Below are 14,981 nucleotides of genomic sequence, written 5' to 3' on the forward strand. Positions count from 1 at the left end.
GAGGGCAGGAGCCAGGCTCGGTGACGTTCTCAGTCCTTATCTCCACAGACGGGGCACAGCTGGGGGAGGTGGGGGGAATTACACCCAGCACCAAGCACCCGACCAGGAGGGGCGGGGAGGGGTGAGAATTGCACCCCCACACCCAGTTATCCCAGTTGTTGAGACAGGAGACAGCAACAATCAGTCACAAACGAGCTGCCGGAGCGTCACAGGAGCTCATGGCACTGGCACCAAGTCCAAGTGCGCTCTCTGCCAGCCCTGTGCCCTGTCCCTGCGCCAGCCCCCCGCTGCAGAGGATTCCCTCGGACCAACGGGATCGAGCAGCTCCCCACCCCTGCCCCTTCCCTGCTCCCAGTGAACACCGCCCCAGCACACCCGCTCCTCTGAGCTCCTCACCCAGCGCAGAGCCCAGCCAGTGCCCCAGGAACAGCACTGCGATGGTTCCAGCAGCGTCACCGCCGTCCCTCTGCAGGACGGGCCATGGCCTCGGGTGAGCCGCGGCTGATGGCACCGAGGGACTCCTGGTGTGGGGCTCTGCCTGGCTTTTGGAAGGACAGAGGGTGAGAGGCTGATCCAGGGTAATTCAGGTGGTGTAACACAGAAGGAAAATAGCCCCCTTCGAACCACATTAACGCTTCATATTTAAAGTCACGTGGGTTGTTTGGATTTAAATTATCCTACTCAGGTCTGAACGCTCAGGCCAGCAAAACCCCTCTGCACCCCACAGCTTGTTCCCCTCAGACAGCACCAGAGCACCTTTCACAGCAGTAACTGATTGCCGCGGTTCTCCAGAAGCACTTTTGCTCTGAGGCTCACGACATCACCCTAGAGACTCCTGGTAGCTGATAACAAAGGGGTCCCACCGCCGCGCGTACCCGGGGGGGCGGGCAGGGCCGGGCAGTGATCCCTGCTCCAACCATCCGCTGCCCTCCCCGCTCTCTCCTGCAGCGGGGCAAGAAAACCCAACCCCAGCCCGGGAAAGCGCTGCCCGGAGCGGGAGCAGCAGTTCAGTTCCCCCCGGCCCCGAACTCACAGACACGCCCGCAACGAGCTTCGTACTTCTACCCGCCCCCCCGCGGCACCTCCACTCGCGGCCGGCACCGAGGGCACGGACGGGGCGTGCGGCGGCACCGGCTGCGCGAGCGACGGCGGGGCGGGAGGGCCGTGCCGGGGGCGGGGAACAAGCTTCCCCGAGCCCGCTGAGCCCGGATCCGACAGCCTCGGCCGGCGCCTCGACGGCCCCAGCCGTCCCGGCGGGCTGCCCCCGCCCTCCCCGTGCCGGAGGGGCCGCGGCACCGGGGTCAGGTCCTGGGACAGGCAGCGCCGTCGGGGTCCGGTCCCGGCAGCGCGGCACCGGAGGCCAGTCCCGGGGCGGGCTGGGAGGCACCGGGGTTCCGTGCCGGTGCGGGCAGGTCCGTCGGGTACCGGTCCCGGGGCGGGTAGCGCGGCACCGGTGTCCAGAACCGGGGCGGGCACAGACGTACCGGGGGCGGTCCGGGGGCGGTCCCGGGGCAGGGACCGCGGTACCGGGGTCCGGTCCCGGGGCGGGCAACAAGGCACCGGGGGCCGGTCCCGGGGCGGGCAGCGCGGCACCGGTATCCGGTCCCAGGGCGTGATGGGAGGCACCGGCGTTCGGTCCCGGGGCGCTAAACGCCTTACCGAAGGGCGGTCCCGGGACGGGCCGCGCGGCACCGGAGGCCGGACCCGGGGCGGGCAGCGAGGCACCGGGGTCCTGTCCCGGGACAGGAAGCGCAGGCGGTATTCGGTCCCGAGGCGGACAGGGAGGCACCGGGGGCCGTTCCCAGGGCGGGCAGCGCCATCGGGGTTATATCCCGGGGCGGGCAGCGCCGTGGGGGTCAGGTCCCGGGGCGGGCATTGCGGTACCGGGGTTCGGTCCCGGGGCGGACAAAAGGGACCGGTGCCCAGTCCCGGGGCGGGCAGCGAGTCACCGGAGGCCGGTCCCGGGACAGGCAGCGCCGTCGGGGTCCGGTCCCGGAAGCACGGCACGGGGGTTCGGTCCCGGGGCGGGCAGCGAGGCACCGGGGGCCGGTCCCGGGGCGGGCAGCGAGGCACCGGGATTCGGCGGCGGAGCGCGGGGCCCGCGGGAGCGGTTTGTCCGTCCTGCTGCCGCCCAGAGCCCGAGCGCGCCCCCCCAGAACCGCCACCCCCCGCCCTACAGCGGCCTCGCCGCTCCCCCCCCCTGCGCCCCCCGCGGTCCCGCCAGAAAACCTTCCTCATTCAGCTGAAAAAGGAGCATCGGAGCCGCCCGGGGCCCTTCTCCGGGGCCGAAATGGAGCCCGACACCCCCGGGCGGGGCTAATGAACCCCCGCGCCTCGGCCGCGCCGCGGGCAGAGGGTGCTCGGCGCCGGCTGCCCTCAGCTCCCCGCAGAGCCGGGACCATCCCCAGCCGGGGGGGCCGCAGGCTGCTGGCGCCTTCCCCCGCCAGCCCAGCCCTCCCCGCAGAGTTCCCGCACCCCAAACGCTGCTGCTGCCGCTCCCGGCACATCGCGGGGGAATAAAGCAACAGCGGGTCCGGCGCAGGGGCCGTAAATACCCGCGGTGGGGCTGCTTCTCGGCGCCTATTTAACTCGCCAGGTGTCTTTAGTTAGACTCGCCGTTGTGTTTCCATCTCCCCCCGCCCCCCCTTGTTTCAGCTCCGCCTGACGAGAGATGCGAGACGCGCCGCGGAGCCCCAGGAAAGCAAACGGAGACTGGTCCGTCCGTCCCTAAATACGGTCCGTTTGGGAAAAGGGAATTCTGCTCTCGAGCAGCTGCAGGAAAGGAGAAGCCCCGTGTTCTTCTCTCCCTAAAAGCCATGACCCTTGTTTCAAACCCTCGGAGCCGATTCTGCAGGACCGTCACTGAGCGAGGGGCGGGGCCGAGCCCCGGGAAACCCGTTTGTCCCGCGCTGAACCCGACCTAAGCCCGGACGGCACCTCGCTGGAGTTTAGTCCTGACGGCCCCACAGCCGCTGCCGCGGCGAGGCAAGCGGGGCTTGGGGGGGTTTTCTGGACGCGACCAGGCACGGCGCGACCGCCAGCCCAGCCGCGGCACGGCCCGGCCCGGCGGGCAGAGCGGGGGGGCCGGGGACACCGCCGGACCGTCCGTGACCGGCGGAGCTGCGGCGCCGGAGCGGTCGTCGGTCCCCGGCGGCAGCGCGGAAGACGAGCCCCGGGGGGTGCGGAGGGAAGCGCGGCGGGGGGCGGGGGCCAGACCTCGGTAGGTGGCGGAGGCCGCGCTGCGACGGGCGGCAGCTGCGCGGGGTTTCTGGCTCCTCGGCCCTTTTTCCGCGCTGTCAACGAGTCCGTGCGGGGCGTTCGTGCGCGCTTCGCGGAGGCTGCGGGTTCGGTTTCTATCAAATCGCTCCCTTTCTGCACGCCCGCGCCTTTCCTCTCTGAACGACACAGCAGGAGGCGCCGACGAAGTCAGTCCGCGCGTTGTTCTCCGCGGAGATGGCGAGCGCGCAGCAGTAATTCACGGAGCGGCTGTTGGAGGGAAAACAGCGTGCGGGAGGTTTCTCCCCGTTTCTTCTTGTTTTCGGAGCCGGGCGACGGGCGGGCGCGGCGGGCACCGTGGCTGCGCTGGCGGCCAGGGGAAGGCGGCCCCCCCGCCGCCCCCCCGCGCCCTGCGGCGGAGCCTCCGCTGCCGCGGAGCAGCTCTGGGGAAGCGCCCGCGCGGTGCGAGGGTCTCTGCGGCGGAGAGGGAAGGGGGGGGGGGGCGTGGGGGGGAGGGGGGTGGTGCCACGCTTTGGGGGTGCGGGGCTTGGCCGGGGCCCCCCCGAGGGCTGCGCGGAGCCGAGGGCCGGGCGCGGGGGGACGGGGGGACGGGTACCGCCGTGGCCGGGGGTGCTCCGCGAGAGGGGAGAGTTTTTGGGGGAGAGGCGCGTTATTCCCGGAGCGCGCGGGGCGGACGCGGAACGCGCAGGGGCTCGGCTCTGCGGCTGTGCGCTTCCGTCACCTCCCGCCACAGCCCGGCCTAAACGGCCCCGGTTCGGTTACGCGCCCGCGGTATCTCAGCGAGCGCCCCCAGCCCCGTGTTTTGGGGAGGGGAAGGCGGGCGGACACGCCGGCTGTGGGGAATTCCCGATTTCTGCGCTCCCCCGTCCCGCGGCCGCCGTCTCCCGGCGCACCGGAGGGTGCCCTCGGCTCGGACGCCGCTTTACTCCGCGCTGGGCCCTGCGGAACGGCCCCGCGGGGCGGAGGGGGGGTGTCCCTCGGCGGGGAGAGGCGGGAGGGAAGGGTGCTTCCGCAGGGCTGTCGGGGGCCGGTGCCGCTGTTCTCCCGGGCGGGACCCGCCGCGCCCCGCCGCCTGCCCCCCCTCCCCGCCCCTCTGCCCGCTCCGCGGAGGTGAAGTGCGGGTGCTGCCCGCTCTGGCGGACGCCCCGTCTCGCAGTCTCACCTCCCCGCTGGCTCACGGGCCGCCGCGTCCCTCCGTGCTCCCGCTCTCGCTCTCTGCACTTGACTCCGTGCGAACCGCGGGGCCCTGCGCCCCCCCCCGCGCCAGCAGCCGGCTGGGGACACACACACAGCTCGGAGGGGAGCGCCTGGCAGCCATCGCCACACAAAGTTCACCTGCAGGCGAACTCCCCCCTCGCGTCCAGCCGTCTTCTCACACGCCCTTTGGTGCCGGCGCACCTGCCCGAATCCTGCGGTTTTCCACCCGCGGGGCCCCGTGGGCTGTGGCAGACAGGCAGGAGTCGAGCCAGGACCCTCGGGCTCGCTCCTCGCCAGTTCGCATCCCCGCGGGCCCAGCCACGGGCAGAAGCTGCAGGGTTTGCACTAGCCCTGACTTCTTGCTTCTGGGCCGCTTTCAGGAGCGCTGAACGAACCCCGTCTCTCCGCACGACTCGTTTCCCAAAGCAGCGCATTGCCCGTCCCTCGGGCCGGGCTCTGTCTCCTCTCGTGGCTCCAGGATGTCCCGAAGCCGCACGCGTGTGGCGCTTGGTCACGGCTGCGCCAGCGCGGAGCTCTGTCCTGCTTCACTGGGAATGACCAGATCGCTTAAAAGCCAAAGTTTCTATTTCCGAGTTGGATTCCTGAGCCGGTGGTTCCCCCACCAACAGCCAGAACTTGATGCAATTTGACTTTTTTTTTCTTTTTTTTTTCCCCCTACAGGAAGAAAACTGGGGCCTGGGGTGGGGAGGCAGAGGGCAAGAAGGGAGTGATGCGGGATGCAGCCCCGCATCTTCTCCGAGCACTGGCCCGTGCACTGCGGGAGGCAGCGCAGGGAGTCATTCCGGCACCCCGCTGTGTAACTGCAGTAATTTTGCTTCATTGACTCGGCTCCACTCACTGCAGCCCTTGGTCCCTGCGCTGCGGACAGACTGTCTGGGTGAAACCTGGCCGTGTTGGCATTAAGCGTTGCACCGCTGGGGTGGCGGCCAGCACTGTGTCGAGAAGGTGACTTTCTGAGCGCCTGCGCTAACCGTGCCACGCTGCATTCAGCTGGGGAAAGTGCTGGGGACAGGGGAGAAGAAAGCTGCCACCAAATGATGTCAAAGAGCATTTTGCCTTCAGCGTACCGGAGGGCAAACCCCGACCGGGAACCGCGGCGGGTTGTTCGTACCCACCCAGCTCCAAAGCTCGCTGCGCGTTTGCAGCCGGAGGGGTGTCCTGTGGTGGGTGAGCGCGGTGACCCCGTGCGAGGGGCCCGAAGGGTTCCCCTCAGCGGTTCCCATCTGCCCGCTCAATTCCTTCCACCGCTGTCGATGCGGTGAATAAACACCGGGCAGGGGAGCGGGGCCGTCGGGCGGCAACGCGTGTTCGGGGGTGGGGGGAGGAGCCGCGGCCGCATCAGCTCGACGGATTTTCAGCTCCTTGGGCCGCCGCCGATGAGGACAGGGACCCGTTGAGCCCCCTTCACCCCCGCGGGCTGCGGGGGGACCGCACCGCAGGAACCCCCGCCTGGGACGGGCTTTGGCGAGACATCCGAGGGGCTGTGGCAGCGGGAGGGGTCCCCCCCCGGGATCACTCCCTGTCCCCCCCCGGGATCGCTCCCTGTCCCCCCCGGGAGCGATCCGTGCCCCCCCGCGGGCTGCACAGCCGCTCCCATCCCCGCTCTACTGGGGCCATTGGGGCGCGGCCCGGCTGCGGTCGGGGGACCACCGGCGGTTCCTCGCAGATCGCCCTGCGGCACGCAGCGGGGCCCGGCGGGCGGCCTGCACCGGGACATCGGTCAGGCGGTGCGGAGACCCTAAACCCTCCCGGCTGCCCCCGCGGAGCCCGTTTCGTGGTGCCCCCCTCCCGGTAGGGCCGAAGTCCCGCCCCGGGGGGGTGCGGTCAGCGTGTCCGCGCTGCTGCGCGCATCCTCCGCGCCCTGCGGTCCGCCTGGCACCGTGAGCCGACCCGCACTGCCCCCCCTCCCCTTCCCCGGGCTCTCCTACGGTCCCCACTGCCCCCCGGCCCCCCACCGCCCCCACTGCCATCCTCCCGCGTCCAGCTCTGCCCCCGCCGGTTTCACACTCCCCTCGGGCCATCATACCCCGCGGGGAGCGCCCGCCCCCCCCTCCCCCCCCTCCGCCGCCGGCTGCCCCGTGAGCCCGGGCGCTGGGAGGACGGGGGTGGCAAAGGCGAGACTCGACGGGACGCGGCCTCCGACCGCCGCGGCCCCGGGAGCGGCTCGACGGGCGGCTCCGACGGCACCGCGGGGCCGGGTCCCCGGCGGCGGTTGCGGTTCCACCCCGCAGGGCCCCGCGCCCCTCCCCGGCAGACGGGAGGCTCGTCCTTGGCCTCACTGACGAATTATTATTAACTAATAACCCCGCGGAGAGGAGCGGGGGCAGCGCTGGCCCAGGGCCCGGGGCGAATGCTGGGGGGGTGGGCTCAGCACCACCGGCAGCAGGTCTCCGTCCGCAGCGAGACCCTCCTCCCTCCGAGTCGCCTCCCAGTGCCAGGCGCAACTCCTGCGAGACGGGGCATCCGCCAAAGCGGGCAGCACCCGCACTTCACCTCCGCGGAGCGGGCAGAGGGGCGGGGAGGGGGGGCAGGCGGCGGGGCGCGGCGGGTCCCGCCCGGGAGAACAGCGGCACCGGCCCCCGACAGCCCTGCGGAAGCACCCTTCCCTCCCGCCTCTCCCCGCCGAGGGACACCCCCCCTCCGCCCCGCGGGGCCGTTCCGCAGGGCCCAGCGCGGAGTAAAGCGGCGTCCGAGCCGGGGGCACCCTCCGGTGCGCCGGGAGACGGCGGCCGCGGGACGGGGGAGCGCAGAAATCGGGAATTCCCCACAGCCGGCGTGTCCGCCCGCCTTCCCCTCCCCAAATCACGGGGCTGGGGGCGCTCGCTGAGATACCGCGGGCGCGTAACCGAACCGGGGCCGTTTAGGCCGGGCTGTGGCGGGAGGTGACGGAAGCGCACAGCCGCAGAGCCGAGCCCCTGCGCGTTCCGCGTCCGCCCCGCGCGCTCCGGGAATAACGCGCCTCTCCCCCAAAAACTCTCCCCTCTCGCGGAGCACCCCCGGCCACGGCGGTACCCGTCCCCCCGCGCCCGGCCCTCGGCTCCGCGCAGCCCTCGGGGGGGCCCCGGCCAAGCCCCGCACCCCCAAAGCGTGGCACCACCCCCCTCCCCCCCACGCCCCCCCCCCCTTCCCTCTCCGCCGCAGAGACCCTCGCACCGCGCGGGCGCTTCCCCAGAGCTGCTCCGCGGCAGCGGAGGCTCCGCCGCAGGGCGCGGGGGGGCGGCGGGGGGGCCGCCTTCCCCTGGCCGCCAGCGCAGCCACGGTGCCCGCCGCGCCCGCCCGTCGCCCGGCTCCGAAAACAAGAAGAAACGGGGAGAAACCTCCCGCACGCTGTTTTCCCTCCAACAGCCGCTCCGTGAATTACTGCTGCGCGCTCGCCATCTCCGCGGAGAACAACGCGCGGACTGACTTCGTCGGCGCCTCCTGCTGTGTCGTTCAGAGAGGAAAGGCGCGGGCGTGCAGAAAGGGAGCGATTTGATAGAAACCGAACCCGCAGCCTCCGCGAAGCGCGCACGAACGCCCCGCACGGACTCGTTGACAGCGCGGAAAAAGGGCCGAGGAGCCAGAAACCCCGCGCAGCTGCCGCCCGTCGCAGCGCGGCCTCCGCCACCTACCGAGGTCTGGCCCCCGCCCCCCGCCGCGCTTCCCTCCGCACCCCCCGGGGCTCGTCTTCCGCGCTGCCGCCGGGGACCGACGACCGCTCCGGCGCCGCAGCTCCGCCGGTCACGGACGGTCCGGCGGTGTCCCCGGCCCCCCCGCTCTGCCCGCCGGGCCGGGCCGTGCCGCGGCTGGGCTGGCGGTCGCGCCGTGCCTGGTCGCGTCCAGAAAACCCCCCCAAGCCCCGCTTGCCTCGCCGCGGCAGCGGCTGTGGGGCCGTCAGGACTAAACTCCAGCGAGGTGCCGTCCGGGCTTAGGTCGGGTTCAGCGCGGGACAAACGGGTTTCCCGGGGCTCGGCCCCGCCCCTCGCTCAGTGACGGTCCTGCAGAATCGGCTCCGAGGGTTTGAAACAAGGGTCATGGCTTTTAGGGAGAGAAGAACACGGGGCTTCTCCTTTCCTGCAGCTGCTCGAGAGCAGAATTCCCTTTTCCCAAACGGACCGTATTTAGGGACGGACGGACCAGTCTCCGTTTGCTTTCCTGGGGCTCCGCGGCGCGTCTCGCATCTCTCGTCAGGCGGAGCTGAAACAAGGGGGGGCGGGGGGAGATGGAAACACAACGGCGAGTCTAACTAAAGACACCTGGCGAGTTAAATAGGCGCCGAGAAGCAGCCCCACCGCGGGTATTTACGGCCCCTGCGCCGGACCCGCTGTTGCTTTATTCCCCCGCGATGTGCCGGGAGCGGCAGCAGCAGCGTTTGGGGTGCGGGAACTCTGCGGGGAGGGCTGGGCTGGCGGGGGAAGGCGCCAGCAGCCTGCGGCCCCCCCGGCTGGGGATGGTCCCGGCTCTGCGGGGAGCTGAGGGCAGCCGGCGCCGAGCACCCTCTGCCCGCGGCGCGGCCGAGGCGCGGGGGTTCATTAGCCCCGCCCGGGGGTGTCGGGCTCCATTTCGGCCCCGGAGAAGGGCCCCGGGCGGCTCCGATGCTCCTTTTTCAGCTGAATGAGGAAGGTTTTCTGGCGGGACCGCGGGGGCGCAGGGGGGGGAGCGGCGAGGCCGCTGTAGGGCGGGGGGTGGCGGTTCCGGGGGGGCGCGCTCGGGCTCTGGGCGGCAGCAGGACGGACAAACCGCTCCCGCGGGCCCCGCGCTCCGCCGCCTCCGCCGGGTTTGCTCAGGCCGCGGTGTAGGTTGGGTCTTTGTTTAGGCGGGGGCGGGGGGGGGGAGGCTGTGGCAAGAGGGGAAGGAGAACGGCGGGGGGGGGGGTTTCCCGTTTTTTTTGTCGCTGCTGTTGTTGTTGTCGTCTGTGTTTCCCCCCTCCTCCCTCCCCGGCGATAACGCTCCCGCGGCGCGCAGGCGGGTTTTGCGCGGGGAGTGAGGCCGCCGAGGCAGGTCCCCGCGCCGCCGGGCCACCCGCTGGGAAACAGAAACTTTCGCTGCCGGCGCTGGGAGCAGAGACCCGGCGCGGGGTCCCGGGGCCGCCCGGGGGATGCGGTAGGGCCGGGCCGTGGGGTGGCAGCGCGACCCGCGGCTGCTCTGCGGCTGGAGGACAACGACCTGCCCGCGCCCGGCGGCCCCGCGGAGGAGCCGCGGCGGGAGCCCCCCGGGTGCCGGCAGCCCGGGCTGGCGCGGAGTCCCCGGGCGAGGCCGGCGGGGGCCGGGCGCTGACCGCGCTCTCCCCGCGCTCCTCCCGCAGCCCGCCCCGACGAGGACTCCTGCTCTTCCTCCGCCGCCCGGTCGCCCTCCTGCTCGCCGCGGTCCGTGCCCTCGGTCTCCGGCTGCGGCCCCGGCCAGTGCGTCTGCAGCAGCTGCGGCCCGAGATGGTGGGCAAGGACCTGCTGAAGGGGGGAGCGGGGCGGGGGGGACGCCGGGCCCCCGGTGCCGCGCTACCCGCCCCGGTATCTAACCCCGGTGCCGCGCTGCCTGTCCCTGGACAGGACCCCGGTGCCGCGCTGCCCGCCCCGGGTCCGGCCTCCGGTGCCGCGCTGCCCGTCTCGGGACCACCCCCGGTAAGGCTCTGAGCGCGCCGGGACCGAACCCCGGTGACTCCCATCACGCCCCGGGACTGGACACCGGTACCGCGCTGCCCGCCCCGGGACCGCCCCCGGTGCCTCTCTGCCCGCTCCGGTTCTGGACCCCGGTGCCGCGCTACCCGCCCCGGGACCGGTCCCCGGTGCCTCCCAAGCCACCCCGGGACCGGCCCCCGGTACCTCGCTGCCCGCCCTGGGACCGGCCGCCGGTATCTAGCTGCCCGTCCCGTGACCGGCACCCGCTGCCTTGGTGCCCGCTCCGGGACCGCCCCGGATGCTTCCCTGCCCGCCCCGGGACCGGACACCGGTGCCGCGCTGCCCGCCCCGGGACCGGACCTCGACGGCCCTGCCTGCCCCGGGACCGGACTCCGACGACGCTGCCCACCCCGGGACAGGCCCCCGGTGCCTTGTTGCCCGCCTCGGGACCGAACCCCGCTGCCTCCCAGCCCGCTCCGGGACCGCCCCCGGTGCCGCGCTGCCCGCCCCGGGACCAGACCCCAGTGCCTCCCAGCCCGCCCCGGGACCGGCCCCCGGTGCCTCGCTGCCCGCCCCAGTTCTGGACCCCGGTGCCGCGCTCCCCGCCCCGGAACCGGCACCCGGTGCCTCCCAGCCCGCCCTGTGACCGACCCCTGCTGCCTTGTTGCCCGCCCGGGACCGCCCCCGGTGCCTCGCTGCCCGTCCCGGCAGCGGCCTCCAGTGCCACCCAGCCCGCCCCGCGACCGGCCCCCGCTGCCTTGTTACCCGCCCCGGGACCACCCAGGATGCCTCCCGGCCCGCCCCGGGACCGGCCCCCGCTGCCTCTCTGCGCGCCCCGGGACCGGCCGCCGGTACCTCGCTGCCCGCCCCGGGACCGGCCCCCGGTGCCTTGTTGCCCGCCCCGGGACCAGACCCCAGTGCCTCCCAGCCCGCCCAGGAACCTCTCCCGGTGCCTCCCTGCCTGCCCCGGCACCGGACCCCGACGGCGCTGCCCGCCCCGAGACCGGACACCGGTGGCGCGGCCTGTCCCGGCACCGGTCCCGGTGCCGCGCTGCCCGTCCCGGCACCGGCCCCCTGTGCCTCGCTGCCCACCTCGGTTCTGGACCCCGGTGCCGCGCTCCCCGCCCCGGAAACGACCCCCGGTACCGCGCTGCCCGTCTCGGGACCGCCCCCGGTAAGGCGCTGAGCGCCCCGGGACCGAACCCCGGTGCCTCCCATCACGCCCCGGGACCGGACACCGGTGCCTCCCAGCCCGCCCCGGGACCGGCCGCCGGTGCCTCTCTGCGCGCCCCGGGACCGGCCGCCGGTGCCGCGCTGCCCGCCCCGGGACCGAACACCGACGGCGCTGCCGACCCCGGGATCGGAACCCGACGACGCTGCCCGTCCCGGCACCGGCCCCCGGTGCCTCGCTGCCCGCCCCGGTTCTGGACCTCGGTGCCTCGCTCCCCGCCCCGGAAACGACCCCCGGTGCCGCGCTGCCCGTCTCGGGACCGCCCCCGGTAAGGCGCTGCCCACCCCGGGACCGCCCCCGGTGCCGCACTGCCCACCCGGGGACCCCCCCCGGTGCCTCGCTGCCCGCCCCGGGACCAGACCCCAGTGCCTCCCAGCCCGCCCCGGGACCGGCTGCCGGTACCTTCGCTGCCCGCCCAGGGACCGGCCCCCGGTGCCGCGCTGCCCGCCCCGGGACCAGACCCCAGTGCCTCCCAGCCCGCCCAGGAACCTCTCCCGGTGCCTCCCTGCCTGCCCCGGCACCGGACCCCGACGGCGTTGCCCACCCCGAGACCGGACACCCGTGCCGCATATTGGGGTCACCATTAGCCGGGGTCCTTATTTCTGCGGGAACAGAAACGACGCAACACCAATGTGATGATCAGGTCGTCCATCTTTTTTATTACATATTCTATTCCTTTTCTGGTTACATTTATACTCTACTAAGTTCCGTACACGCACTCATCTATCTTCTAATAGGCTACAGGTCATCTACACGCGCTGTTCACGCGCCTCTACAAGCACTTGCATTGGTTAATTGCAATTAGCACGTAAAGCCCAAAACTTGCCAAAAGTCCCTTATCTCATACCCTGTTTTGCTCAGACTTGTGTGCTTTTGCTGACCACAGGTGTTTCTCACTTATCTGCTGTCTTGTGTGTTTTTGCCAGCCTTATTTTGCTGGCCTTGTCTTCGTCCTTGCATTCTTCTGTCTGCACTTTCTCCCAGCGCGGCCCAGACTCCTACATCTCCCCCCCTTTTTTTTTATTTTATTTGCTCAACCAAACTTTGCAGCATCCTCTGCAAACATTGGAACAAGCAAGGAAGAATCAACAGCAAAAGCAGCAATACCATCAATACCATCAATGCTCCTTTGACCAATGTTTGTAACCAACCTCTCAGTCCGAGACCAATGAGCCAATCTGAAAAGGGGCCATGTCCCTCTGTAATATGTTTCATGTTATGTTGCATTTTCGCTAATCGTTGGTGTATGCTCTGTGAATGGTCAGACAAATTAAAGCAACACATTCCTTCAAAATCTTCACATCTATGCCCATGTGCCAATAATAAAAATCTACAGCAGCATGATTTTGCAAAGTAGCATGCCTAACACTATCAACATCAGTAAGCAGCGCACTCAGCGTTTGCGAAGGTAGATTAAATTGCTTTTCACTCCAACATGCTAATCTACGTATATATTTTTGCATTTATGGCAGCCATTCCTTGCGGAAAGAAGAAAGAAGTAGCTATAACAGTGGCTAATGAAGGTAGCCGCACGTTGTCGTTGCAGGTGTCGTCAAAGGTTCGAACAGATCCGCGTGATCTTATCCTTGTGCACCTGCCAACTTCGAGGAACGTTTATTCCAACACCACAGCTCCTATCCACTACCTTATTATTTTGCCTAATACGTTGCAAAGCTAAGCGTTTACAAAACTCAAAACTAATTTCTGCTAAAACTCTTTGCCCAAGATCTTCAATTAGGCTTAAAGCCCTAGAAAACTGCTGTTGTTCTCTAAAACTCTAATCTGTCCTTCTGTACTAACAGCTAATGGCTGATACACTGACCTACCTATAAAATCAGACAGCCAATCTGCTTCGGTAAAAGATAATCCGGTCAGCACACAAGTGACATTTATACACACTTTCCCGATCATGCGCACGCGTGACTCTCCAAGTTCCCCTGTCACACCATGCACAATGTATAAAAACCCAAGGTCGACAGTTTAGACCATGTTCCGTACTAGCTGTGTCATGTTCTTCAAGCTGTTTTATGGTGAGCGGCTGTGTTCGAATAGCCATGTAAAATGACTACAGATTCGGTAAAAGACACAGAACTTCACTGTTCGCTGGATGTAGTGCCGTTAACAACGGCGTCAGGACCAAGTTCAATCGATGTTGGTGTCTCTGGAGTGCCTCGGGATGCAGGGTTGGTGTTGTCATCCTTTGCGATCCATGGTTTCACCCACTTTGCGGGGACCCATTTGGGTGGATCACTACCTGTGGAAACACAAGCATAACCTCTTCCCCAAGTTAGCAACTGCATAGATCCCTCCCATTGCCCAGATTGAGGGGAATACAATTGCACTGGAATTTTTTGAAAAGAATAATCATGCTTGTTTGTTTGCATATGTATTCGCGCAGGCGGTTCATCTTGCCCTCCACGTATACTAAGCCAATTTAAAACAAATAATGTTTTTGCCAATATCTCATGAGGGGAACCCCCTGTCTCCCCGTTTTTTCAAAATAACAAGGTGATGTTTCAATATACGATGGGCGTGCTCAACGATTGCTTGCCCAGTAGAGTTGTGTGGTACTCCGTGGAGAAGCTGAATTCCCCAATGTTGTAAAAAGGCAGTGGTGGAGGCTGCCCGATATGCAGGACCATTATCAGGTTTAATTTTCTTTGGACACCCCATAACCGCAATTGCTTGCGTCCAATGTTGACAAGCTGCTGCTGCCGAGGCAGAAGCACGAGCAGAGGCCCATATAAATGAGGAACAGGTATCCACTGACACATGTAAGTAGCGAAGATGCCCAAAAGGCAGAAATACAGTGATATCAGTTTGCCAAACTTCCCGTGGCTGTAAGCCACGAGGATTCGCACCACCGTCCTGTAGCGGTGTGAGAGTGGCACAGTCTGGACAAGCAGCCACTATCGCCCGTGCTTGGGTCTTAGGGATGTTAAATTGCTTACGTAATGCAGTTGCAGACTGGTGAAAAAAGGCATGAGATTTATAGGCTTCTGGAACAATGTTATGCGTGTCTGCTAAAGCGGCAACCAACTGATCAGCTCGAGTGTTGCCTTCTACAAGACCTCCAGGGAGCCTCGTATGGCTCTTTATATGCATGATAAAACCCGATGCGTGCGATGATTAACAGTATTTCGTAAGTCGACAAAAGCCTGAAAAAGGGTGGGATTGACAGTATTCGAGCACGTGTAACTCCTTCCTGAGCCGTTGGCACAGTAAAGCACTCCAGCAGGTGTGCAGAATCCATCGCCTGCTGTGAATCCTACCAGGATTTATGATAGACTTATGCAAACAATCCAAGCTAAGTATCTGCTAAAGCTTCCTTGACTATGAGCACTGTGTCTGTCCTCACTCCTGTCCCATTAACACGGTGGAGACAACATTATGCTCTCTGCAAGTGCAGAAGGAAAACAGAGGCCAGCCCACTCCACTGGCACATTATGTTCAGATTCTCCCTTTCCTAACCAGTGTTATTTGTTCTGTAGTGTCTTGGAACGATTCCCACACCACATCTCAGGATTGCCTAAAAAGGGGTAGACTGCGGTTTTAGTGATCTCGACATACAAAACCATCTTCAGAGACTGTCTGACTGAATATCAAATTGTAAACTTGAGTCATTCTATTACGTTTGTCAGTTTTAGGGAGGACAGTAATTCAAGTTTTAACTGCCTGGCTTTGGCACAGTTTATTTACAG

General features: G+C 67.4%; 2 protein-coding genes across 2 annotated transcripts in view; both read right to left on the bottom strand.

Moving 5' to 3' along the window:
* Positions 1-8,168: 8,168 nt before the first annotated feature.
* On the bottom strand, positions 8,169-11,850 carry LOC141915691 (uncharacterized). Its single transcript, XM_074807475.1, has 4 exons — positions 11,802-11,850; positions 11,480-11,556; positions 11,142-11,231; positions 8,169-9,851 (listed from the first exon to the last, which is right to left on the bottom strand). The coding sequence occupies exons 1-4, from the start codon at positions 11,848-11,850 to the stop codon at positions 8,967-8,969; spliced, it is 1,101 nt and encodes a 366-aa protein (XP_074663576.1). The 3' UTR covers positions 8,169-8,966.
* Positions 11,851-11,914: 64 nt separating this feature from the next.
* The window catches only part of LOC141915834 (ras-GEF domain-containing family member 1B-like), a 72,479-nt gene continuing 69,412 nt past the window's right edge, over positions 11,915-14,981 (bottom strand). Inside the window, 1 exon segment of the mRNA XM_074807706.1 lies at positions 11,915-13,534. Within this exon segment, the coding sequence (XP_074663807.1) occupies positions 13,496-13,534 (39 nt within the window). The 3' untranslated portion in view covers positions 11,915-13,495.

This window comes from Strix aluco, chromosome 27 (genome assembly GCF_031877795.1).
Source record: "Strix aluco isolate bStrAlu1 chromosome 27, bStrAlu1.hap1, whole genome shotgun sequence".
Classification (NCBI taxonomy): domain Eukaryota; kingdom Metazoa; phylum Chordata; class Aves; order Strigiformes; family Strigidae; genus Strix; species Strix aluco.

Bases quoted from the DNA above. Each gene is read 5' to 3' on its own strand.
- LOC141915691 (XM_074807475.1), bottom strand. From the start codon at position 11,850: ATGCGGCACGGGTGTCCGGTCTCGGGGTGGGCAACGCCGTCGGGGTCC. The intron at 11,557-11,801 runs GTGCCGGGGCAG...CGGGGTGGGCAG, and splicing joins GGCAACGCCGTCGGGGTCCG to CGCCTTACCGGGGGCGGTCC. The intron at 11,232-11,479 runs GTCCAGAACCGG...CGGGGCGCTCAG, and splicing joins GCGGGGAGCGAGGCACCGAG to CGCCTTACCGGGGGCGGTCC.